The following is a 25,281-nucleotide window of genomic DNA, read 5'->3' on the forward strand; positions in this document are numbered from 1 at the left end:
TCCAATCTCAAGAAATGTAGGTTACGGGAGATTACTGACTCAATGCAAGTTCCAATGTCAGAATCATCGGCATCCCCGAGGGGGTGAAGAAAGAGAGGGGAGAAGAAGAGATATTTGAACAAATTGTAGCTGAAAACTTCCCTAATCTACCAAAGGAAACAAACATTCGTGTCCAAGAGGGAGAAAGGACCCCTCCCAAGTTCAAACATGACAAACCTATACCACGTCACGTCATACTCCAATTTGCAAATATTAGATCCAAGGATACAGTATTGAAAGCGTCCAGGGCAAAGAAATTTCTCACGTACCAAGGCAAAGGTATCAGAATTACGTCAGACCTGACTACACAGACCTGGAATGAGAGAAAGGGCTGGGGGGCGAGCATTTTTAAAGCTCTTTCAGAGAAAAACATGCAGCCAAGGATCCTTTATCCAGCAAGGCTGTCATTCAGAATGTTTGGAGAAATAAAGACCCTTCAGAATCGCCAGTCATTGACCAATTTCGTAACCACGAAACCAGCCCTATAGGAGATAATAAGGGGGGTTCTATAAAGGTAAAAAGGCTCAAAGAGTTAAACAGAACAGAAAGTCACAATCAATAGAAACAAAGACTGTACTGGCACATGGCATCTTAATATCATATCTCTCAATATTCGGTCTCACTGTAAATGGCCTAAATGCTCCCATAAATACCACAGGGTTGCAGATTAGATAAAAAGACATGACCCATTCATTTCCTGTCTACAAGAGACTCATTTTGAACCTAAAGATACATTCAGACTGAAAGTAAAGGGATAGAATACCATCTTTCACGCCAATGGACCTCAAAAGAAAGCTGGGGTAGCAGTTCTCATAGCAGACAGATTGGATTTTAAACTACAGACTATAGTTAGAGACACAGAGGGCACTATATTATTCTTGAAGGATGTATCCAACAAGTGGATATGACAATTATAAATATATATGCCCCCACCAGGGAAGCAGCTAGATACACAAGCCAACTCTTAACCAGAATAAAGAGACATATAGATAAAAATACGTTAATAGTAGGGAACCTCAACACTCCACTATCAAATAGACAGAACACCCATCCAAAAAACAGACAAAGAAATAAGGGTTTTGAATGCCATACTCGACCAGCTGGACCTCATAGATATATGTAGAACACTACACCAGACCCCAGAACCAAAGAATACTCATTCTATTCTAATGCCCATGGAGCATTCTCAAGAATAGATCATGTTCTGGGACACAAAACAGGTCTCAATTGATACCAAAAGACTGAAATTATTCACCGCATATTCTCAGACCAAAACGCTTTGAAATTGGAACTCAACCACAAGGAAAAATTTGGAAGAAACACTTGGAGACTAAGAACCATCCTGCTCAGGAATGACTCAATAAACCAAGAAATCAAAAATCAATTTACGCAATTTATGGAGACCAATGAGAATTAAAACACAACGGTCCAAAACCTATGGGATACTGCGGTCCTAAGGGGGAAATACATAGCCATCCAAGCCTCACTCAAAAGAATAGAAAAATTCTCACCTCAAGAAGCTGGAACAGCAAGAGAGGAACAGACCTAATCCACACAGGAGGAAGCAGTTGACCAAGATTAGAGCAGAAATCAACGAATTAGAAACGAGGAGTACAGTAGAGCAGATCAACAGAACTAGAAGCTGGTTCTTTGAATCAATAAAATTGACAGACCGCTGGCAAGATTTATCCAAAAGAATAGAGAAAGGACACAAATTAATAAAATTATGAATGAAAAAGGAGGGGTCACAACCAACACCAATGAAATTGGAAGGATTATTAGAAACTTTTATCAACAGCTTTATGCCACTAAATTAAGCAATCTGGAAGAGATGGAGGCCTTCCTGGAAACGTATAAACTACTAAGACTGAAACAGGAAGAAACTGATTTTTTAAACAGACGAATTCATATTGAAAAGATTGAGTCAGTGATAAACAAACTTCCATGTAACAGAACTCCAGTCCGGATGGTTTTCCTGGGGAATTCTACCAAACATTCAAAGAAGAAATAATACCTATTCTCCTAAAGCTATTTCAAAAAATAGAAACAGAAGGAAAGCTACCAAACTCATTCTATGAGGCCAATATTACCTTGATCCACAAACCAGGCAAAGACCCCCTCAAAAAGGAGAATTACAGACCGATCTCCCTAATGAATATGGATGCCAAAATCCTCAACAAGATCCTGGCTAATAGAATCCAACAGGACATTAAAAGAATTATCTACCATGACCAAGTGGGATTCATACCTGGGATGCAAGCATGGTTCAACATTCCCAAATCAATCAGCGTGATACACCATATCAACAGGAAAAGACTCAGGAACCATATGATCCTCTCAATTGATGCCGAAAAAGCATTTGACAAAATACAGCATCCTTTCCTGATTAAAACCCTTCATAGTGTAGGGATAGAAGGTACATCTCTCGATCTCATAAAAGCCATCTATGAAAAGCCTACTGAAAATATTATTCTCAATGGGGAAAAGCTGGAAGCCTTTCCCTTAAGGTCAGGAACACGACAGGATGCCCACTCTCACTATTATTCTTCAACATAGTACTAGAAGTCCTTGCAACAGCAATCAGACAACAAAAAGGGATCAAAGGTATCCAAATCGGCAAAGAAGAAGTCAAAATGTCTCTCTTCGCAGATGACATGATACTCTATATGGAAAACCCAAAAGAATCCACGCCCAAACTATTGGAAGTTATAGAGCAATTCATTAATGTGGTGGGATACAAAATCAATGCTCAGAAATCAGTTGCTTTTCTATACACGAATAATGAGACCGAAGAAAGAGAAATTAGGGAATCCATCCCATTTACAATAGCACCAAAAATCATACGTTATTTTGGAATTAACTTAACCAGAGACGTAAAGGGCCTATATTCTAGAAACTATAAATCACTCTTGAAAGACATTGAGGAAAACACAAAAAGATGGGAAAATATTCCATGCTCATGGATCGGAAGAATTAACATAGTTAAAATGTCCATGCTACCCAGAGCAATCTACACTTTCAATGCTATCCCGATCAAAATACCGAGAATGTTTTTCAGAGAACTGGAACAAATAGTCCGTAAATTTGTGTGGAAACAGAAAAGGCCCCGAATCTCCAAGCAACTCTTGAAAAGGAAAAACAAAGCTGGGGGCATCACAATGCCGGATTTCAAGCTGTACTACAAAGCTTTGACCACAAAGACAGCATGGTACTGGCACAAGAAGAGACACATAGACCAATGGAACAGAATAGAGATCCCAGAAATGGACCCTTGGCTCTTTGGGCAACTAATCTTTGATAAAGCGGGAAAAACATCCGGTGGAAAAACGACAATCTCCTCAATAAATGGTGCTGGAGAAATTGGACAGCTACATGCAAAAGCATGAAACATGACCACTCTCTCACACCATACACAAAGATAAACTCCAAATGGATGAAAGACCTCAATGTGAGACAGGAATCCATCAAAATCCTAGGGGAGAAGATAGGCAGCAACCTCTACGACATCGGCCAAAGCAACCTTTTTCATGACACACCTCCAAAGGCAAGAGAAACAAAAGATAAAATGAACTTATGGGACTTCATCAAGATAAAAACCTTCTGCACAGCCAAGGAAACAGTCAAAAAAACTAAGAGGCAGCCCACGGAATGAGAGAATATATTTGCAAATGATGCTATAGAGAAAAGACTGGTATCCAAGATCTACAAAGAACTTCTCAAACTCAATACACGAGAAACAAACAAATCAAAAAAATGGGCAGAAGATATGAACAGACAGTTTTCCAATGAAGACATACAAATGGCTAACAGACACATGAAAAAATGTTCAAAATCATTAGCCATCAGGGAAATTCAAATCAAAACCACACTGAGATACCACCTTACGCCAGTTAGAATGGCAAAAATTGACTAGGCAAGAAACAATTGCTGGAGAGCATGTGGAGAAAGGGTTCCCTCCTCCATTGCTGGTGGGAATGCAAGTTGGTACAGCCACTCTGGAAAACAGTGTGGAGGTCCTTTAAAAAGTTAAAAATTGAGCTACCCTATGACCCAGCCATTGCACTCCTGGATATTTACCCCAAAGATACAGACGTAGTGAAGAGAAGGCCCATATGTACCCCAATGTTCATAGCAGCATTGTCCACAATAGCTAAATCGTGGAAGGAGCTGAGTTGCCCTTCAACCCCTTACTGGATTTAGAAGCTGTGGTCCATATATACAATGGAATATTACTCAGTTATCAGAAAGAACGAGTTCTCAACATTTGCTGCAACATGGACGGCACTGGAGGAGATAATGCTAAGTGAGATAATTCAAGCAGAGAAAGACTATTATCATATGATTTCTCTCATGTATGGAACACAATAACTAGGAAGATCAGTAGGGGAAGAAAGGGATAAAGAAGGGGGGTAATCACAAGGGGGGATGAAGCATGAGAGACTATGGACTCTGAGAAACAAACTGAGGGGCTCAAGGGGAGGGGGCTGGGGAAATGGGATAGACCGGTGATGGGTAGTAAGGAGGGCACGTATTGCATGGTGCACTGGGTGTTATACGCAAATAATGAATCATGAACTTTACATCTTAAACCAGGGATGCAGTGTATGGTGACTAACATAATATAATGAAAAAACATTTAAAAAAAAATGGCCACACCGAAACCTCTGTCCCAGGGCAAAGAAATCACAGTATGCTCTCTTCACTAAATCCTCCAGGACACACAGTCTGTTTCTCTATTTGCTGATGAAAACCACAGCCTCCAGATGTGTGCACCTGCCATGACTCTCTCAGAGGTCAATTCAGTGGCCCAGGCTTGTCCGTGCCCTTTGTGGTTTTAAAACTGCAAGTTCAGGTAGTAAGGAGGGCACGTGTTGTATGGTGCACTGGGTGTTATACGCAACTAATGAAGCATCGAGCTTTACAACGGAAACCAGGGATGTACTGTATGGTGACTAACATAATATAATAAAAAAATTAAAAAAAAATTGCAAGTAGCTGTGGTCTCATGCATGCATCCACAGCGACTCGGTCCTGTTTGGGTGCTGCTTTCCGGCTGTATCACTGCCTGGTCTCCAGTGCAGGTCACTTTTGTGCTCTGGAGTTATATCACTTTCCAGGAACCAGCTTATGGAGGATCCCCCCCACCTTCTGTTTCTCTTTCAATATCTCCCCACAGATTATGACTCTTCCCTTCCTACCTTCAAACAGGCAGTGATTTTCTGCTTGGATATCCAGATATATATTCTTACATCTCTGGCTGATTTTGTGGGTGTTCAGAATGGTTGGTAGCTATTCAGTAAAATCAGGGGACCTGTTGAAACAGGTTCCCCTACACTTCTGCCATCTTGCGAAGAATCAAAATTTGACTTCTTGCCACGTGAGTGCCTTTTATTTCTTTTTGTTGTCTGATTGCTGAGACCAGGATTTCCAGTATTTGAACAAAAGTAGTCAGAGTACAAACATCACTGTCATGTTCCTATCATTTTCCTTAGAGGAAGAGCTCTTGGTTATACTTCACTGAGGATATTAGCTGTGTGTGTTTTGTATATGGTCTTTATGATGCTGAGGTATGTTCCCTCTATCCCAACATTCTTAATGGTTTTTATCAAGGGTGTTCTATTTTGTCAGATGTTTATTCTGCATCTATTGAGAGGATCATATGGTTCTTGTTCTTTCTTTCATTAATGTGGTGTATCACATTGATTGATTTGCAGATGTTGAACCAAACTTGCAGCCCAGGAATAAATTCCATGTGGTTGTGATAAACAGTTCTTTTACTGTACTTGTGCATCTGTTTAGCTAGTACGTTTTGAGAATTTTTCCATCCATCTCATTGAGGATATTAGTCTGTAATTCTCTGGGACCGGCTTTTTGATATTTACCATAAACTGAACCAGTGTCAGGTCTTAAGACTACTTTTCTGGGATAAAGTGGTACTAGCTGCAGCATGCCATTACCCTCTCCCAGAGAGTCACTGCAGGTCCACACTGTGCCAGGTCCATAAATTTTGTAGTTTTGTAACACTGGCCCACGCTGAAATAAAACACAAGAGGAAAGTGCTGCCTGGAAGGCATATAGCTTGTCACAGGGTGAAGGCAGGGATCTGATAAAAATCTGGGACACAAGAGGGGACACTGTTTCCTCTTCTGGAAGGGCTTCCTGAGGAATGGCAGGTAGGAACTCTCTGCTCCAAGGATGACAGAGTGCAGTGACACCCCCCCAAAGCTGACTTACTTCACTGAGCAGCACAGCACCCCCAGTGCAGGCTAGAGCCACAAGGCCCACCACCTTGTGCTCTACAGGTGCATCTTTCCTAGGACTGTCCACATGAGAACCAACACAGCAGGCCCCACCCCAGAAGACCAGCACAAACCCTTCACAAGCACTAAGTCTACTGATCATGGAGTACTACAAAGCTTCAGCTCTATGGGAAACAGCATCTACCTTCTTTTAACAACCAGACCAAAACACACCTAGTTAAAACTGCCACATGCTGGACAAGGCCCAAGCACTCCACATTGTAGGTGAAGAGAAACTCTGCAGAGGAATGATCTGAAGGAAATGGCAGCCAATACACAACAGCAGAATGTGTATGAAACACTTCCTGAATTACCAGGTCCAAGACAATATAGGGCTCTTCCTAATATGTTATTAATTATTAATGAATTATTGCTATTAATATTAACTTAATATATTACTATTAATATATAGTAGGAGGAGCAATATAACAGGCTTCCCTAACACACACACACACACACAGTGACCTAGACAAAATGCCAAGATGGAGGAATTCACCCCAAAACAAAGAACAGGAAGAGGCAATGGCCAAGGATGTAAACAAAACAGATATAAGTAACATACCTGAATCAGAATTTAAAATACAATCATAAGGATATTTGCTGGGCTTGTGAAAAAAACATAGAAGACATGAGAGAATCCCTTATTACAGAGATAAAACAATGAAAAACTAGTCGGACTAAAATAAAAAATGCTGTCACTAAGTCCAAAACTGACTGGATGCCATAACAAAAAGTATAGATGAAGAAGAGGAATCAATCAGTGACATAGAAGAATAATTATGGAAAATCATGAAGGTGAAAAGAAGAGGGAAAGAAAAGTACTGGATCACAATGTACACTTATGAACTCATCATCTACTTAAAACACAAACACTATTATAGGAGTCCCAGAAGAAAAAGAGAGAGAAAAGCAGCAACAGCTTAGTTTAATCAATTTATAGATTCCCCCCTAATCTGGGGGAGGAAACAGATGCTCAAATCCCAGAAGCACAGAGAAGTCCCACCAAAATCAACAAAAGCTGGTCAACACCAACACTTTCTATAGTAAACTTTGCAAAATACAGAGATAATCCTGAAAGCAAAAGGAAAAAGAAATCCCTAACCTACAAGAGAACACAAATCAGATTCACAGGAGATCAGTTTACAGAAACCAGACAGATCAGAAAAAAGTAGCAAGATATACACAACATGCTAAAGGTGAAAAATATGAAACTTTTTCCAGCGAGGCTGTCATTCGGACTAGAAGAAGAGATGAAAAGTTTCTCAGACAAAAAAACCTAACAAAACTAAAGTCCATATCCACTAAACCAGCCCTGCAAGAAATTTACAGGGGGAGCAGAGTTAAGATGGCGGAGGAGCAGGGGACCCCTTTTTCAGACGGTCCCCTGAGTCGAGCTGGATAGGTACCAGACCAGCCTAAACAATCACGGAATCAGCCTGAGACACAGGAAGATACATCTGGATCTCTACAAATGAACATCTCCAGCGCTGAGTATTGAGGTAGGAAGCGGGGAGCAAAGAAACCGCACACAGATATCGGAAGATAAACGGAAGGGGGAGGGAGCTGCCACGTTCGGAAGCCGGGAAGCGGTAGCCACCTGCACGGGGGAGCCGGCGGACTCTTCGATGGCACCCGCGAGAGAGCGGACTGAGACCAGTGAGAGGGAGCACGCGCCACCAGGCTTCTCGTGGAACACCGGAATCCCGGTGTGCTCAGGAGATCCAGCCTGAGACGGGGAGCTCCTGGAGCGCGCGCGGGGCAGCTGGCGGCTGGCGGGCCACCTGCACAGGGGAGCAGGAGGACTTGTGGTCGGCACCCGCGAAACAACAGACTGAGACCCTGAACCGGGTGCGCATGCCACCAGGCTTCTCACGGAACTCCGGAACCCCGATGTGGTCACCAGAAATAGACTGAGACCCAGAGATCCGGGAGCGTGTGGGGGCGGCTGGTGGCTGGCAGCCTTAGAAACACAAAGGACAGAGAGGCGCCGGCCCTGGAAGTGAGGGCAGGGACGCCGGGTGTGGGGCGCACATCCCGGGATGCTGCAGGGTTGAGCAGCACCAACAGTAACAGAGTTAAAGTGGTCAGAACATCAGTGGAGAACGGGCCGCAATCCCTCTGTTCTGTGACAATTCGGCCTCTGCTGCTCTGACTCTCAGAAGAGGCATAGCAAACCGCCAGGGAAAGCTGCCAGAGAACAAAAGCCTGGAAATACCAGCTCAGAGAGTGCCCATCCCCATGCCCCCTCGCAGGGGACACAGAAACTCAATCCGGTTGCCTGAGTATCGGCACGGCAGCCGCTCCCCCAGAACACAGAAGGCAGGCTGAAAAATCAAGAAGCCCACAACCCGGGGCGCCTGGCTGGTGCAGTCATTGAGTGCCTGTCTTAAAGGAATCCCTCATCGGGTTCCTCCGCTGGGAGCCTGCTTCTTCCCACTCCGACTCCCCTGCTTCTGTTCCTGTTCTTGCTGACTGTCTCTCTCAGATAAATAAATAAAATCTTTAAAGAAGAAGCCCACATCCCTAAGATCCCTATAAAACAAGGGGCAGGGCCTGGGACCCAGTCAATAATTTGGGCTCTGGACAACCCCGCAGCCTATCTTCATCAGAATGACAAGAAGGAGAAGCCCCCCTCCAGGAAAGAAAAGACAGTGAGTCTGTGGCCTCTGCCACAGAAATAATGGATATGGATGTAACCAAATTATCAGAAATGGAATTCAGAGTAATGATGGTCAAAATGATGAGTAGAATTGAAACAAGTATTAACGAAAAGGTTACTGAGAATATAGAATCCCTAAGGACAGAAATGAGAGCAAATCTGACAGAAATTAAAAATTCTATGAGCCAAATGGAGGCAAAACTAGAGGCTTTGACGGCCAGGGTCACCAAAGCAGAGGAACGTGTTAGTGAATTGGAGGATGGGTTAATAGAGGAAAAAACGAAAATAGAAGATGGTCTTAAAAAAATCCACACCCACGAATGTAGCTTATGGGAGATTACTGACTCAATGAAACGATCCAATGTCAGAATCATTGGCATCCCCGAGGGGGTGGAGAAAAACAGGTCTAGAAGAGATATTTGAACAAATTATAGCTGAAAACTTCCCTAATCTAGAGAGGTAAACAAACATTCGTGTCCAAGAGGCGGGGAGGACCCTCCCAAGCTAAACCACGACAAACCTACACCACATCACGTCATAGTGCATTTCGCAAATATTAGATCCAAGGATACAGTATTGAAAGCGGCCAGGGCAAAGAAATTTCTCACGTACCAAGGCAAAGGCATCAGAATTACATCGGACCTGTCTACACAGACCTGGAATGAGAGAAAAGAATGGGGGAGCATTTTTAAGCTCTTTCTGAGAAAAACATGCAGCCAAGGATCCTTTATCCAGCAAGGCTGTCATTCAGAATTGATGGAGAAATAAAGACATTTCAGAATCGACAGTCACTAACCAATTCCGTAACCATGAAACCAGCCCTACAGGAGATATTAAGGGGGTTCTATAAAGGTAAAAAGGCCCCAAGAGTGATACAGAACAGAAAGTCACAGCCAATACAAACAAAGACTTTACTGGCAACATGGCATCATTAAAATCATAACTCTCAGTATTCAGTCTCAATGTGAATGGCTTAAATGCTCCCATAATGCCACATGGTTGAAGATTGATTAAAAGAAATGACCCATCCATTTGCTGTCTACAAGAGACTCATTTCGAACCCAAAGACACATTCAGACTGAGAGTAAGGGGATGGAGTACCATCTTTCACGCAAATGGACCTCAAAAGAAAGCTGGGGTAGCAGTTCTCATATCAGATAGACTGGATTTTAAACTACAGACTATAGTTAGAGACGCAGAAGGGCACTATATTATTCTTAAAGGAAGTATTCAACAAGTGGATATGACAATTATAAATACATAAGACCCCAACAGGGGAGCAGCAAGATACACAAGCCAACTCTTAACCAGAATAAAGAGACATATAGATAAAAATACACTAATAGTATGGGACCTCAACACTCCACTATCAGAAATAGACAGAACACCCTGGCAAAAACTAAGCAAAGAATCAAAGGCTTTGAATGCCATACTCGACGAGTTGGACCTCATAGATATATATAGAACACTACACTCCAGAACCAAAGAATACTCATTCTATTCTAATGCCCATGGAACATTCTCAAGAATAGACCATGTTCTGGGACACAAAACAGGTCTCAACTGATACCAAAAGATTGAAATTATCCCCTGCATATTCTCAGACCACAACGCTCTGAAATTGGAACTCAATCACAAGGAAAAATTTGGAAGAAACTCAGACACTTGGAAACTAAGAACCATCCTGCTCAAGAATGATTCGATAAACCAGAAAATCAAAATATCAATTTAAACAATTTATGGAGACCAACGAGAATGAAAACACAATGGTCCAAAACCTATGGGATACTGCAAAGGCAGTCCTAGGGGGAAATACATAGCCATCCAAGCCTCACTCAAAAGAATAGAAAAATCTAAAATGCAGTTTTTATATTCTCACCTCAAGAAGCTGGAACAGCAACAGAGGGACAGGCCTAATCCACTCATGAGGAAGCAGCTGACAAAAATTAGAAGAGAAATCTATCAATCAGAAACCAGAAGTACAGTAGAGCAGATCAACAGGACTAGAAGCTGGTTCTTGGAGAGAATCAATAAAATTGACAGACCACTGGCAAGACTTATCCAAAAGAAAAGAGAAAGGACCTACATTATTAAAATTATGAATGAAAAAGGAGAGGTCACGACCAACACCATTCAAATTAGAAGGACTATTAGAAATTTTTATCAACAGCTATATGCCAATAAACTAAGCAATCTGGAAGAGATGGAATCCTTCCTGGAAACCTATAAACTACCAAGATTGAAACAGGAAGAAATTGATTTCTTAAACAGGCCAACTAATTATGAAGAAATTGAGTCAGTGATAAACAACCTTCCAAAAAACAAAACTCCAGGCCCGGACGGTTTTCCTGCGGAATTCTAACCAAACATTCAAAGAAGAAATAATACCTATTCTCCTAAAGCTATTTCAAAAAATAGAAACAGAAAGAAAGCTACCAAACTCATTCTATGAGGCCAATATTACCTTGATCCCCAAACCAGGCAACGACCCCCTCAAAAAGGAGAAATACAGACCGATTTCCCTAATGAATATGGACACCAAAATCCTCAACAAGATACTTGCTAATAGAATCCAACAGTACATTAAAAGGATTATCCAACATGATCAAATGGGATTCATACCTGGGATGCAAGCGTAGTTGAATATTCGCAAATCAATCAGCGTGAATCATCATATCAACAAGAAAGGACTCAGGAACCATATGATCCTCTCAATTGATGCCGAAAAAGCTTTTGACAAAATACAGCATCCTTTCCTGATGAAAATCTTCAGAGTGTAGGAATAGAGAATACATTTCTCAATCTCATAAAAGCCATCTATGAAAAGCCTACTGCAAATATTATTCTCAATGGGGAAAAGCTGGAAGCCTTTCCCTTAAGTTCAGGAACACGACAAGGATGCCCACTCTCGCCACTATTATTCAACATAGTACTAGAAGTCCTTGCAACAGCAATCAGACGACAAAAAGGGATCAAAGGTATTCAAATCGGCAAAGGAGAAGTCAAAATGTCTCTCTTCGCAGATGACACGATACTCTATGTGGAAATCCCAAAAGAAGCCACTCCCAAACTATTAGAAGTTATGGAGCAATTCAGTAATGTGGCAGGATACAAAATCAATGCTCAGAAATCAGTTGCATTTCTATACACGAATAATGAGACCGAAGAAAGAAAAATTAGGGAATCCATCCCATTTACAATAGCACCAAAAACCATACGTTACCTTGGAATTAACTTAACCAGAGATGTAAAGGACCAATATTCTAGAAACTATAAATCACTCTTGAAAGACATTGAGGAAGACATAAAAAGATGGAAGGATATTCCATGCTCAGGGATCGGAAGAATTAACATAGTTAAAATGTCCATGCTACCCAGAGCAATCTACACTTTCAATGCTGTCCCGATCAAAATACCAAGGACATATTTCAAAGAACTGGAACAAATAGTCCTTAAATTTGTATGGAAACAGAAAAGGCCCCGAATCTCCAAGGAACTGTTGAAAAGGAAAAACAAAGCTGGGGGCATCACAATGCCGGATTTCGAGCTGTACTACAAAGCTGTGATCACAAAGACAGCATGGTACTGGCACAAAAACAGACACACAGACCAATGGAACAGAATAGAGAACCCAGAAATGGACCCTCGGCTCTTTGGGCAACTCATATTTGATAAAGCAGGAAAAAACATCCAGTGGGAAAAAGACAGTCTCTTCAATAAATGGTGCTGGGAAAATTGGACAGCTACATGCAAAAGAATGAAACTTGACCACTATCTCACACCATACACAAAAATAAACTCCAAATGGATGAAAGACCTCGATGTGAGGCAGGAATCCATCAAAATGCTAGAGAAGAACATAGGCAGCAACCTCTACAACATCGGCCAAAGCAAACTTTTTCATGACACATCCCCACAGACAAGAGAAACAAAAGATAAAATTAACTTATGGGACTTCATCAAGATTAAAAGCTTCTGCACAGCCAAGGAAACTGTCAAAAAAACTAAGAGGCAGCCCACGGAATGGGAGAATATATTTGCAAATGACACTACAGATAAAGGACTGGTATCCAAGATCTACAAAGAACTTCTCAAACTCAATACACGAGAAACAAATAAATCAAAAAATGGGCAGAAGATATGAACAGACACTTTTCCAACGATGACATACAAATGGCTAACAGACACATGAAAAAATGTTCAAAATCATTAGCCATCAGGGAAATTCAAATCAAAACCACACTGAGATACCACCTTATGCCAGTTAGAATGGCAAAAATAGACAAGGCAAGACACAAATATTGTTGGAGAGGATGTGGAGAAAGGGGATCCCTCCTTCATTGTTGGTGGGAATGCAAGTTGGTACAGCCACTCTGATAAAGTGTGGAGGTCCCTTAAAAAGTTAAAAATTGAGCTACCCTATGATCCAGCCATTGCACTACTGGGTGTTTACCCCAAAAATACAGACGTAGTGAAGAGAAGGGTCATATGCACCCCAATGTTCATAGTAGCAATGTCCACAATAACTAAAGCATGGAAGGAGCCGAGATGCCCTTCATCCTATGACTGGATTAAGAAGTTGTGGTCCATATATACAATGGAATATTACTCAGCTATCCGAAAGAACGAGTTTTCAACATTTGCTGCAACATGGACGGCACTGGAGGAGATAATGCTAGTGAAATTAGTCAAGCAGAGAAAGACAACCATCATATGATTTCTCTCATCTATGGAACATAAGAACTAGGATGATCAGTAGGTGAAGAAAGGGATAAAGAAAGGGGGGGTATCAGAAGGGGGAATGAAACATGAGAGACTATGGACTATGAGAAACAAACTGAGGGCCTCAGAGGGGAGGGGGGTGGGGGAATGGTTTAGACCAGTGATGGGTAGTAAGGAGGGCACGTATTGCATGATGCACTTGGTGTTATATGCAACTAATGAATCATCGAGCCTTACATCGGAAACCGGGGATGTACTGTATGGTGACTAACATAATATAATAAAAAATCATTAAAAAAGAAAAAAAAAGAAAGAAATTTACAGGGGACTCTCAGTGGCCAAAAAAAAAAAGCAACAGAGACTAGAAAGGACCAGGGAATATCACCACAATACCAACACCCCAGGTAACACAATGTACTAAACTCAAATCAATAATTACCCTGAATGTAAATGGGCTAAATATTCCAATCATATGATAAAAGATATCAGAATGGATTAAAAAGAAAACAAACAAGACCCATCTGTATGCTGCCTACAAGAGACTTATTTTAGACCTAAAGATACCTGAAGACTGAAAGCTAGAGGATGGATAAACACCTATCACGCTAATGGATGTCAAAAGAAAACTGAAGCAGCCATCCTAATATCAAACTAGATTTTAAAACAGACTATGACAAGAGATGAAGAACAGTACTACATCTTAATTAAGGGGTCTATGCATCAAGAAGTTCTAACATAAATAATATTTATGACCCAACATGGAAGCACCCAAATATATAAATCAATTAATCACAAACATAAAGACACTCATTGATAATAATACAATAATAATAAGGAACTTTATACCACACTCAAAAAAATGGGCAAATTATCAAAACAGAAGATCAACAAGGAAACGAGGGCTCTGAATGACACACTCATCTGGAAATACTCAACAGATATATTCAGATCATTCATCCTAAAACAACCAGTACAAAAAGACTGAGATCATACCATGCATACCTTCAGACCACAATGCTAGGAAACCTGGAGTCAACCACAAGAAAAAATTTGGAAAGACAACAAATACATGGAAGCTAATGAATATCCTCCTAAAGAATGAATAGGTGACATTAAAGAAGAAATTGAAAAATACATAGAAGCAAATGAAAATGAAAACAGAATAGTCCAAAATATCTGGGATGCAGCAAAGGTGGTCCTAAGACGGAAGTATATTGCAATACAGGCCTTCCTGCAGAAGCAAGAAAAGTCTCCAATATACAACCTAACATTACACTTAAAGGAGCTGGAAAAAGAACAGCAAATGAAGCCCAAAGCCAGCAGAAGAAGGGAAATAATAAATATTAGAGCAGAAATAAATGATATAGAAACGAAGGGTAAAAAGGAACAACAAAACTAAGAGCTGATTCTTTGGGAAAAAAATGAAATTGATAATCTTCTAGCCAAACTTATCAAAAAAAAAAAGAGAAAGGACCCAAATAAATGAAATCATGAATGAAAAAGGAGAGGTCATAACCAGCATGACAGAATATATAAACAATTATAAGAAGTTACTGTGAAAAATTATATACCGACACACTGGGCAATCTGGAAGAAATGGACAAATTACTAGAAACAAACAAACAAACAAAGAAACAAACAAACAAAAAGCCCTACCAATACTAAAACAGAAACAAATTTTTTTTTAATAATGATTTTTTATTATATTATGTTAGTCACCATACAGTACATCCCCGGTTTTCGATGTAAGGCTCGATGATTCATTAGTTGTGTATAACACCCAGTGCACCATGCAATATGTGCCCTCCTTACTACCCATCACCGGTCTATCCCATTCCCCCACCCCCCTCCCCTCTGTAGCCCTCAGTTTGTTTCTCATAGTCCATAGTCTCTCATGAGAAACAAAAAATTTAAACAGACCTATAACCAGCAAAGAAATTGAATCAGTAGTCAAAAATCTCCAAATAAACAAAAATCCAGGCCCAGAAGCCTTCCCAGCGGAATTTTACAAGACATTTAAAGAAGAGTTAATACCTATTTTTTCAAACTTCCAAAAAAATAGAAATAGACGGAAAACTTCCAAACTCATTCTGTGAAGCCAGTCATACCTTGATTCCAAAACTGTACAATAACCCTACTAAATAGAACTACAGGCCAGTATCTCCGATAAGCATGGTTGCAAAAATCCTCAACAAGATATCAGCAAATTGAATCCAATAGTACATTAAGAGAATTAGTTACTATAATTAATTTATTCCTGGGCTGCAGAAATGGTTCGATATTTGCACACAAATCAATGTGATATACCATATTAGTAAAAGAAAGGATAAGAACCAGAAGATCCTTTCAACAGGCACAGAAAAAGGCATTTGACAAAGTACAGCAACAATTTTTGATTATAAAAACCCTCAAAAAGTCAGGTTTAGGGGGAACATACCTCAACATGATAAAGTCCAAATGAACAACCCACAGCTAATACCATCCTCAATGGGGAAAAACTGAAAGCTCGTTCTTCAGACTCAGGAACACGACAGGGATATTCACTGTTATTTAAAACAGTACTAGAAATTCTAGACTCAGCAATCAGACAATAAAAAAAATAAAAAGCATCCAAATCAGCAAGGAATTAAGTCAAATTTTCACTGTTCTCAGGCGACATGATACTCTACGAAGAAATCCAAAAGACTCCACCCAAATATTGCTAGAACTGATAAATGAATTCAGTAAATCCTCAGCATACAAGATCAGTGTACAGAAATCTGTTGTATTTCTATATAGCAAAAATGAAGCAGCAGACAGAGAAATCAAGGAATCAATCCCATTTACAACTGCACCAAAAAAAGATACCTAGTAATAAGCCTAACTAAAGAGGTAAAAGATGTGCTCTCCAAAAACTATAGAACCCTGATGAAAGAAATTGAAGAGGACAAAATGACATGAAAAAGCATTCTATGTTCAGGGACTGGAAGAACACTGTTGAAATGTCTGTACCACCCAAAGAAATCCACATATTCAGTGCAATCGCTATCAAAGTAACAGCAGTATTTTTTCACAGTGCTAGATCAAACAATCCTAAATTTGTATGGAACCACAAAAGATCCCAAATAATCAACATAAAGCTGAAAAGAAAAGACAAAAGTAGAGGCATCATTATTCCAGACTTTAAGCTCTCTTACAAAGCTGTGATCATCAAGACAGCATGGATTGGCACAAAAACAGACAAATCGATTCATGAAACAGAAGAGAAAACCAAAATGGACCCACAGCTATCCAGTCAACTAATCTTCAAAAAAGAATATCCAATGGAAAAAAGTATATTCAACAAATGGTGTTGGGAAAATTGGACAGCCACAGTGTCCGAAATGCCACTAGACCATTTTCTTACACCATACACAAAGATAAAGTCAATGGATCAGAATAGAAAACCCAAAATGGACCCAGGATGATCTGGTTAACTAATCTTCGACAAAGCAAGAAAAAACATCCAATGGAAAAAGGACGGTGTCTTCAATAACTGGTCTTGGGAAAACTGGACACCCACATGCAGAAGAATGAAACTGGACCATTCTCTTACACTATACATAAAGATAGACACTAAATGGATGAAAGAGTAAGACAGGAACGCATCAAAATCCTAGAGGAGAACACAGGCAGCAACCTCTCTGACATCAACTATAGCAACTACTTAGTAGACATATCACCAGAGCCAAGGAAAACAAAAGCAAAAAGGAACTATTGGGACTTAATCAAGATTAAAAACTTTGGCACAGCAAAAGAAACAAACAACAAATCTAAAATGTAATCTATGGAATGGGAGAAAATATTTGCAAGTGTCATATCTCATAAAGTGTTAGTATCCAAAATGTATATAGAACTTAGAAAATTCAATACTCGAAAAAGCTAATAATCCAGTTAAGAAATGGGCAGAACACCTGAATAGACAATTTTCCAAAGAAGACATACAGATGGCTAACAGACACATGGAAAGATGCTCAACATTATTCATCATCAGGGAAATACAAATCAAAACTACAATGAGATATCACTTCATACCTGTCAGATTGTCTAAAATTAACAACACTGGAAATAACATACCGGTGAGTATGTGGAGAAAGGGGAAGTGTCTTATACTGCTGGTGGGAATGAAAATTGGTGCAGCCATTCTGGAAAACAGTATGGAGTTTCCTCAAAAACTTAAAAATAGAGCTACCGTATGAGCCAGGAATTGCACTCCTAGGTATTTACACAAAGGATATAAAAATACAGATTCAAAAGGATTATGTGTATCCGGATGTTTATAGCCACATTATCAACAACAGCTAAACTATGGAGTAATTCCTAATGTTCATGGACTAATGAATGGATAAAAAAGATATGGTATACATATAATGGCCATCAGGCCATCAAGCATCAAAAAGAATGCAATCTTATAATTTGCAACTTGACTAGAGCTTGAGAGTATTATGCTAAGCAAGGTAAGTTTGTCAGAGAAAGACAAATATATGAATATGCTCATATGTGGAATTTAAGAAACAAAATAGATGAACATAAGGGGAAAGAGAGCTAAACTGTAAAACCTATTTTTAGGTCTAGAAAACTGATGGTTTCCAGAAGGGAGATGGGTAGGAGGATGTGTTAAATGGGTGATAGGCATTAGGGAAAGCACTTATTGTGATGAGCACTTGGTGTTTTACATAAATGATGAGTCACTAAAAGCTACTCCTGAAACAAATATTATCCTTTATATTAATTAACTAGAATTTTTTTAAACTTGAAAAAAGGAAAAAAGATGAGTATTTTTAATCTTGTTTCAAACTCCTAAAATAATTTTTCTGCTCCTAGTATATAAAACAATATCACAGACAAGGTCTCCAAGGTCAAGCAAAATCTGATTTTGGTTAACTTCTTACTTCAGCTTTTAGGACAGCTACTATATGTTCCTCCTCTGTGATTACTCTGACTTCCCAGGTTTTCAAACTCTTTGTAGCATGAACTATACCTGAGCCTTCATGATTAGAATTTCGGTATCTTTATATGTTTCATTTCAATTATGCTTCCTTAGAGAAACTGTCCTCAATTTCTTGAGTTGGTTAAGTGTTCATGCTTTTTTTTACTTATATTCACTACTGATTGCAGCTTACATGTACAGAGTTTAGCACATATGCTAAATTTGTAAATATAAAATTAAAGTATTTTGCCTGCTGGAACACATAAATATGAGGAAGTTGCAAAATATATGCATATACTTTTGGATGATCACATTAATTTGGTAGCTTTGAAGATACTAAGTAAACTGATATGTAAAACAAGCTGATGCACAAAGACAGTGAAACACTGAAATGAAATAATTTTCCATGCAGATTCATGAAGCACAGAACCCCAAAAATGACTGAAATAAACACTATACAAAGACACACACCTTGTTTAAGTTTGGACAGCATTGATTTTTCTGCATCAACCGAAGCACTCTTACCAAGTAAAAGACGTTTGGCTAAATCTTTTTTGTAGAAGGCTTCAAAAACATCTTTCCCTGTAATATTTAAAGAAAAATACCTTAAAGTCAGAATTGGAAAATACAAAATGATAATACCAGATGCCAACTAAATGATATACTATATCCTATAATATTTGAAAATCATGTAAACAGAAACTGAAACACAAGTTTCTCACATTACCTGACTGCATCTATATAAAATATCTCAAAATACATAAATCCAAATAGAACAAATTACTGGTTGCCAGAAGCTGAAGGCAACATGGAAATGAGGAATGACTGCTTAATTTGTACGGAGTTTATGATGAAAAAGTTTAAAACTAGGTAATGAGATGGTATGGTGATGGCTGCCCAACAATGTGAATATACTTATTGTCACTAAATTGCAAATTTTTTTAAATTAACAGTTTTACTACCATAAAAAATTGAGTTCAATTTATATTGGGATTTGCACATAACTTCTTTAGACTTCTTCCACAAATGGTATTATTGTCTTAAACATTTTTTTTTTAAGATTTTATTTATTTATTTGACAGAGAGAGACAGCCAGCGAGAGAGGGAACACAAGCAGGGGGAGTGGGAGAGGAAGAAGCAGGCTCACAGCAGAAGAGCCTGATGTGGGACTCGATCCTGCAACGCCGGGATCACGCCCTGAGCCGAAGGCAGACGCCCAACCGCTGTGCCACCCAGGCGCCCCTAAACATTTATTTTTTAATTGATTTTATATATTTAAGAGACAGAGTGATAGCGAGATCACAAGCAGGGGGAGAGGGAGAAGCAGGCTGTGCACCGAGCAGGGAGCCCAATGTGGTTAAGACACTCAAGTGACTGTGCTACCTAGGTGCCCTGTTTTAAAGTTTTAAATAGACATTTTAAACCAAACTACTCACCATTAATGAACCTAAATAAAATTATTACTTTATCTAATAATTCTTCAAGTTCTTCGTCTGTAGCTTCCTTGTTACCTGCACGAAGTTTTGAATCCACATACTTTGCTAAAATGTAAAAAAAATAATTTTTCTAAGTAATGCCATATTTTCAAACATGTACTATGAACAAAAACTATTTCTTCAAACAAATACTTTCTTCCTGAGCCAGATGCATCAATTTTGAAAAAACAGAAATGAATAAATGAGTTGATGGATAGAAGAATGAAAGGAAAATAAAAGACAGATTACTTTAAGTGCTTTTAATATTTCTATAAACTCAATGTCCAAATGTTACAATACAGTCATTTCCTTAACCCCTTGCCCCCAATCTTTGTTACAATCCCCCCAAATTGTAAAATATTATGTAAAATTGAGATATGAATCCCAAAATCTTAAAGATTTATTAAGTGTTGATTATATTCATTTTAAGGAACAAAAGAATATCAATTTGCTATTTTGTTTCAACTTTTAGAAACCATGTCAATAAAAAGAAATACCTTAAAATATAAAATCATTAGGTTTTGTGGGAATAAGGAAAGCTTTCAGTTATTTAAAAAAATAAGAATAAGTATTGGTCCTATCTATAATTTTTTAGTTTTATCTACTGATTAAAATACTGCTAAATTTATAAGAAGCTAAAGGAATTGAAGTTTCCAAAGTGCTGTGTTACAACTAAACAACAGAGGAACAATGTCTTGTGAACACTAAACTTGAGGGAAATAGTTTATTACAATCACTGATAATTACTCTTGCAATATTATGATAAATTAGGAGGTCAAACTGGTCTTATTACATAACTTAAATGAAATGAAACAAAAAATAAAATACGTATTTCATAAAATTGAAAACGCATACCTAGAAGCTCAGCTGGCTTGTTAGGTCTTTTATTTATAAATGTTTCAAAAGCATCTTTCATGGCAACAATAAACTTTTCATTTTTCAGAAAAGATGTTTCAATAATAAAATCAATCTTATCTTTAAAATCCAGAAGCTCTTGCACCATTGTCTTATCTTTCACAGGATTGATCACTATGCTGTTACCAAACTTCTGAAAAATACAATTACCTTAAAATATTATTATTACATACAAAGTAAGACACCATAAATTTAATAGAAAAGTTAACTTCATTTGCAAGAAAATCTCAGAATAGTAAATATGCAGAAAACATCAAAAGAAAAAGGTATTGCTAGATAAGGACGAGGTATTCTGGAAATGAAGCCAACAGAAATAAGTGTAAACTAACTCACTATCTGAGTGGAGAACTACCTAGTAACATATCAAAATGCAACTCTCTGATGCCTAAACAGTAAGTCAAAAAAGAATCATAAATATATTCGACTCACAGGAATAAATAGATGAAAAGTATCTGAAAAAGGGGAAAGTGAAAGGGCTTACTACAAAGGGGCTTACTTTATTTCTGTTCATTAATGAAATGATAAAGCTACCAAAATTGTCAGTATCAAATTTTTAGAATGCTGGAATTTTTTAAATTATTATATTATGTTAGTCACCATACAGTATATCCCTAGTTTTTGATGTAACATTCCATGCAGAATGCTGGAATAAAATCACAAACCTACAAAAGCCAAGGTGATATTTAATGAAGAAAGAAGCTATGAAAGTCAAAAGGCAATAGGATAACCTATTTTGAAAGCTGGGTGAAAAAACTGTCACCAGATATCCTATATCCAGAAAAACCATTCTTTCACAGTGAAGGAAAATTAGGAAATTATGAGATAAGCAAATGCTGAGCTAGTTGTGTGCTAGCAGACCTACCCTATAAGAAATACAAAAGAAGATCTAGCAGGAGTCCAATATGGCAGAGGAGTAGAAAACCTCATTTCGTCTGGTCCCAGGAATTCAGCTGGATAGCTATCAAGTCATTCTGAACATGCATGAACTCAACCAGACATCAAAGAAAAGAATAGCTGCTACTCGACCACTTTCTGCAAGGCAGGAGGTGGAGAGAACTGAATCCAAAGTGATATAAGGAAAGATAGAACGCGGCAGCCAGTGAGGCTCCATCAGCTGGCTACGGGAAAGTGATGAAGCATCTGAGCCCAAAATTTAAACCTTTAGAGGCTGTCCGGTGAGGGATGTCCCTGCCTGAAAGGTGCTCAGGCGGCCAAACAGGGCATCATTCCTGGTGGGGCAGTGTCGTCTCGGGATCCCTGGGGTCTCAGGAACAATGAGCGTGCCTGAGTGTATGCTGCAGGAGTCTGCAGGGTTTGGAGACTTGAAACGGGGTCGTGTGCCCGAGAAGAAACGCTCGGTCGCAGGCTGGGTGAGCATGGAGTGCAGACAGAGACCAGGCAGACAGGAGAGACTGACTCCTTCTCTTGGAGGGCACACTGAGGAGTGGGGCCTGAGCTTTCAGCTCTAGGGCTGGAGGAAGATGCCATTTTCATTCTCATCCTCTAAAGGGCACTGAAAGCCCTAAGGAACAAAAGCCACATAGAGCGATCTGGAGCTGCTTACACTTAGCCTGGCTACCTGGCAAGGGGGGTGCAATTCCACCCTGGGGCAAGGACACTTGAGAATCAAAGCAACAGGCCCCTCCCGCAGAAGAGCTGCAAGAACATCCAGCAAAGACCAAGTTGGCTGCTGATCACACAGAACTGCAAAGCTCCAGTGCTAGGGGAAAATGCTATATAGAATTCATGTTTTTTTTCCTCAAAATGCTTCAGTCTTTCAATTTCAATTTTTTATCCTCTTTCCTTTCTCAACCAATCTTCTCCTTTATCAACTCTTTTTTAAATTTTCATTTTTACACTTACATTGTATCCTTTCATTGTGTGTGTGTATACACACATATGTATATATGCATAAGGTTTTCCTTCTTTTTTACAATTTCGAGATCAAGTTTCTTCTAAAAAAGGAGACCAAAATACAGCGAGAATCCAGTGTATGGCTATTTTCTTCAACTGTCTGATCATATTCTTTTTTTGTTGTTAAAGCTATTTTAAATTTTCATCATTACACTTAGACGCCATCCTTCGAGTTTTATTATTATATACAGTTTTCCTTTCTTTACAATTTTGGGATGTAGTTTTTTCTAAAAAAAAACAACCAAATTACACTCAGAATCTAGTGTATTGCTCTGTTTTGTTCACCTGTCTATTTAGAGTCTTAATTATTTTTTCTTTTTTTTTTTCCGGTCTTTTAATTTTCATTTTCGGAGTTACATTCTATGCATTCATTATATTTAATTTTATTTTGTAATATATAAGTTTTTATTTATTTACAATTTTGGGATCTACCTTTCTAACAAACAGACCAAAATACACACAGGAACCAGTGTATTGCTCTGTTCTATTCACCTGCCTGATTACATTCTCTTTGTTTTTTAATTATTTTTTCTTAGGATTCAGGTCTCTTCTGATTTGTTTAGTGTATATTTTTCTGGGTCTTGTTGTTATTTAGTATTTTTGTTCTCTTCTTCATCTGTTCTCCAGACAGAACGACAAGCCAGAAAAACTCACCTCAAAGAAGAGAACAAAAGGCAATACTGACTGCCAGGGACTGAAGCAGTATGGTTATACGCAAGATGTCAAAACTAGAGCTTAGAATAACGATTATAAACATACTAGCCGGGCTAGAAAACAGTATAAAAGACACTAGGGAATCCCTTTCTGGAGAAATAAAAGAACTAAAATCTAATCAATTAGAAATCGAAAAGTTTATTAATGAGATGCAATAAAAAATGGAGACTCTAAGTGCTAGAATAAATGAGGCAGATAGATGAGAAAAGACAGAATTAGTGATACCAAAGAAAAAATGATGGAGAATAAAGAACCCAAGAAAAAGAGAGAGAAACAACTAGAGGATAACAAGGGGAGAATTTGACAGATAAGTGATATCATACAGTGAAACAATATTAGAAAAATTGGGAGGCAAGATGGTGGAGGAGTACAGGACCTTATTTCAACCAGTCCGCTGAATTTAGCTGGATATCTACCAAACTGTTCTGAACACCCACAAAATCAGCCTGAGACATAAGAATATATATCTGGATCTAACAAGCATAAAAACTCTGGCAGGTGTGAGGTGTGAGCCGTGAATTTATAAGGAAATACTGGAAGATAAACAGAAGGAGGAAGGAACCACCATAAGCTGGAAACAGGAAAGTGATATAACAACCAGAGCACAACAGAAGAGGGGGGAGGAGTTAAGATGGCAGAGGAGTAGGGGACCCCTTTTTCAGCCGGTCCCCTGAGTCTCATTGGATAGGTAAAAGACCAGCCTGAACATCCATGGAATCAGCCTGATATGCAGGAAGATACATTTGGATCTCTACAAATGAACATCTCCAGCGCTGAGTATTGAGGTACCAAGTGGGGAGCTGTGAAACCGTGCACAGATCTCAAGAGATGAACGGAAGGGGGAGGGAGCCGCCGCATTCAGGCGCCGGGAAGCGGTAGCCACCTGCACAGGGGAGTGGGTGGACTCGCAGACCAGTACCCCTGAGAGAAAAGACTGGGACCGTGAGCGGGGAGCGTGTGCCACCAAACTTTACACGGAGCTCCAGTGTGCTCACTGGAACCAGATTGAGACTGGGAACCCCGGGACCACACGGGGGCGGCTGATGGTTGGCAGCGTTAGAAACTCAAAGGACAGGGCTCCTGGGTGGGACAGCGGTTAAGCGTCTGCCTTCGGCTCAGGGCATGATCCCGGGATATGGGATCGAGCCCCACATCAGGCTCCTCTGCTGGGAGCCTGCTTCTTCCTCTCTCACTCCCCCTGCTTGTGTTCCCTCTCTCGCTGGCTATCTCTATCTATGTCAAATAAATAAATAAAATCGTAAAAATAAAAACCAAAAAACTCAAAGGACAGAGATGCACCGGCACTGCAATTGAGTGCTGGGAAGCCGGGTGTGGGCCGCACATCCCGGAACGCTGCAGGGTTGAGCAGCACCAACAGAAACAGAGTTAAAGTGGCCAGAACATCAGTGGAGAATGGTCCGCAATCCCTCTGTTCTGAAACTGAGGCTGATATTCAGCCACTGCTGCTATGACTCTCAGAAGAGGCACAACAAACCGCCAGGGAAAGCCACTAGAGAACAAAAGCCTGGAAATACGGGCTCACAGTGTGCCCATCCCCACTCCCCCTTGCAGGAGACATGGAGACTCTACCCAAAC

At 39.4% G+C, this 25,281-nt stretch overlaps 1 protein-coding gene across 3 annotated transcripts in view; it reads right to left on the reverse strand.

Annotated features, from left to right (window-relative positions):
* The window catches only part of LOC123787927 (cullin-4B-like), a 95,177-nt gene that overhangs the window by 38,915 nt on the left and 30,981 nt on the right, over positions 1-25,281 (reverse strand). For all 3 annotated transcript variants that reach the window (XM_087859344.1, XM_087859343.1, XM_087859342.1), the window contains exons 11-13: positions 20,998-21,190; positions 20,104-20,208; positions 19,139-19,249 (exon numbers count right to left, since the gene is read on the reverse strand). In XM_087859344.1, the coding sequence (XP_087715470.1) occupies positions 19,139-19,249; positions 20,104-20,208; positions 20,998-21,190 (409 nt within the window). The remainder of the gene's footprint in view (positions 1-19,138; positions 19,250-20,103; positions 20,209-20,997; positions 21,191-25,281) is intronic.

Source organism: Ursus americanus, chromosome 37 (genome assembly GCF_024610735.1).
Source record: "Ursus americanus isolate L20-20 chromosome 37, mUrsAme1.1.p, whole genome shotgun sequence".
Lineage (NCBI taxonomy): Eukaryota > Metazoa > Chordata > Mammalia > Carnivora > Ursidae > Ursus > Ursus americanus.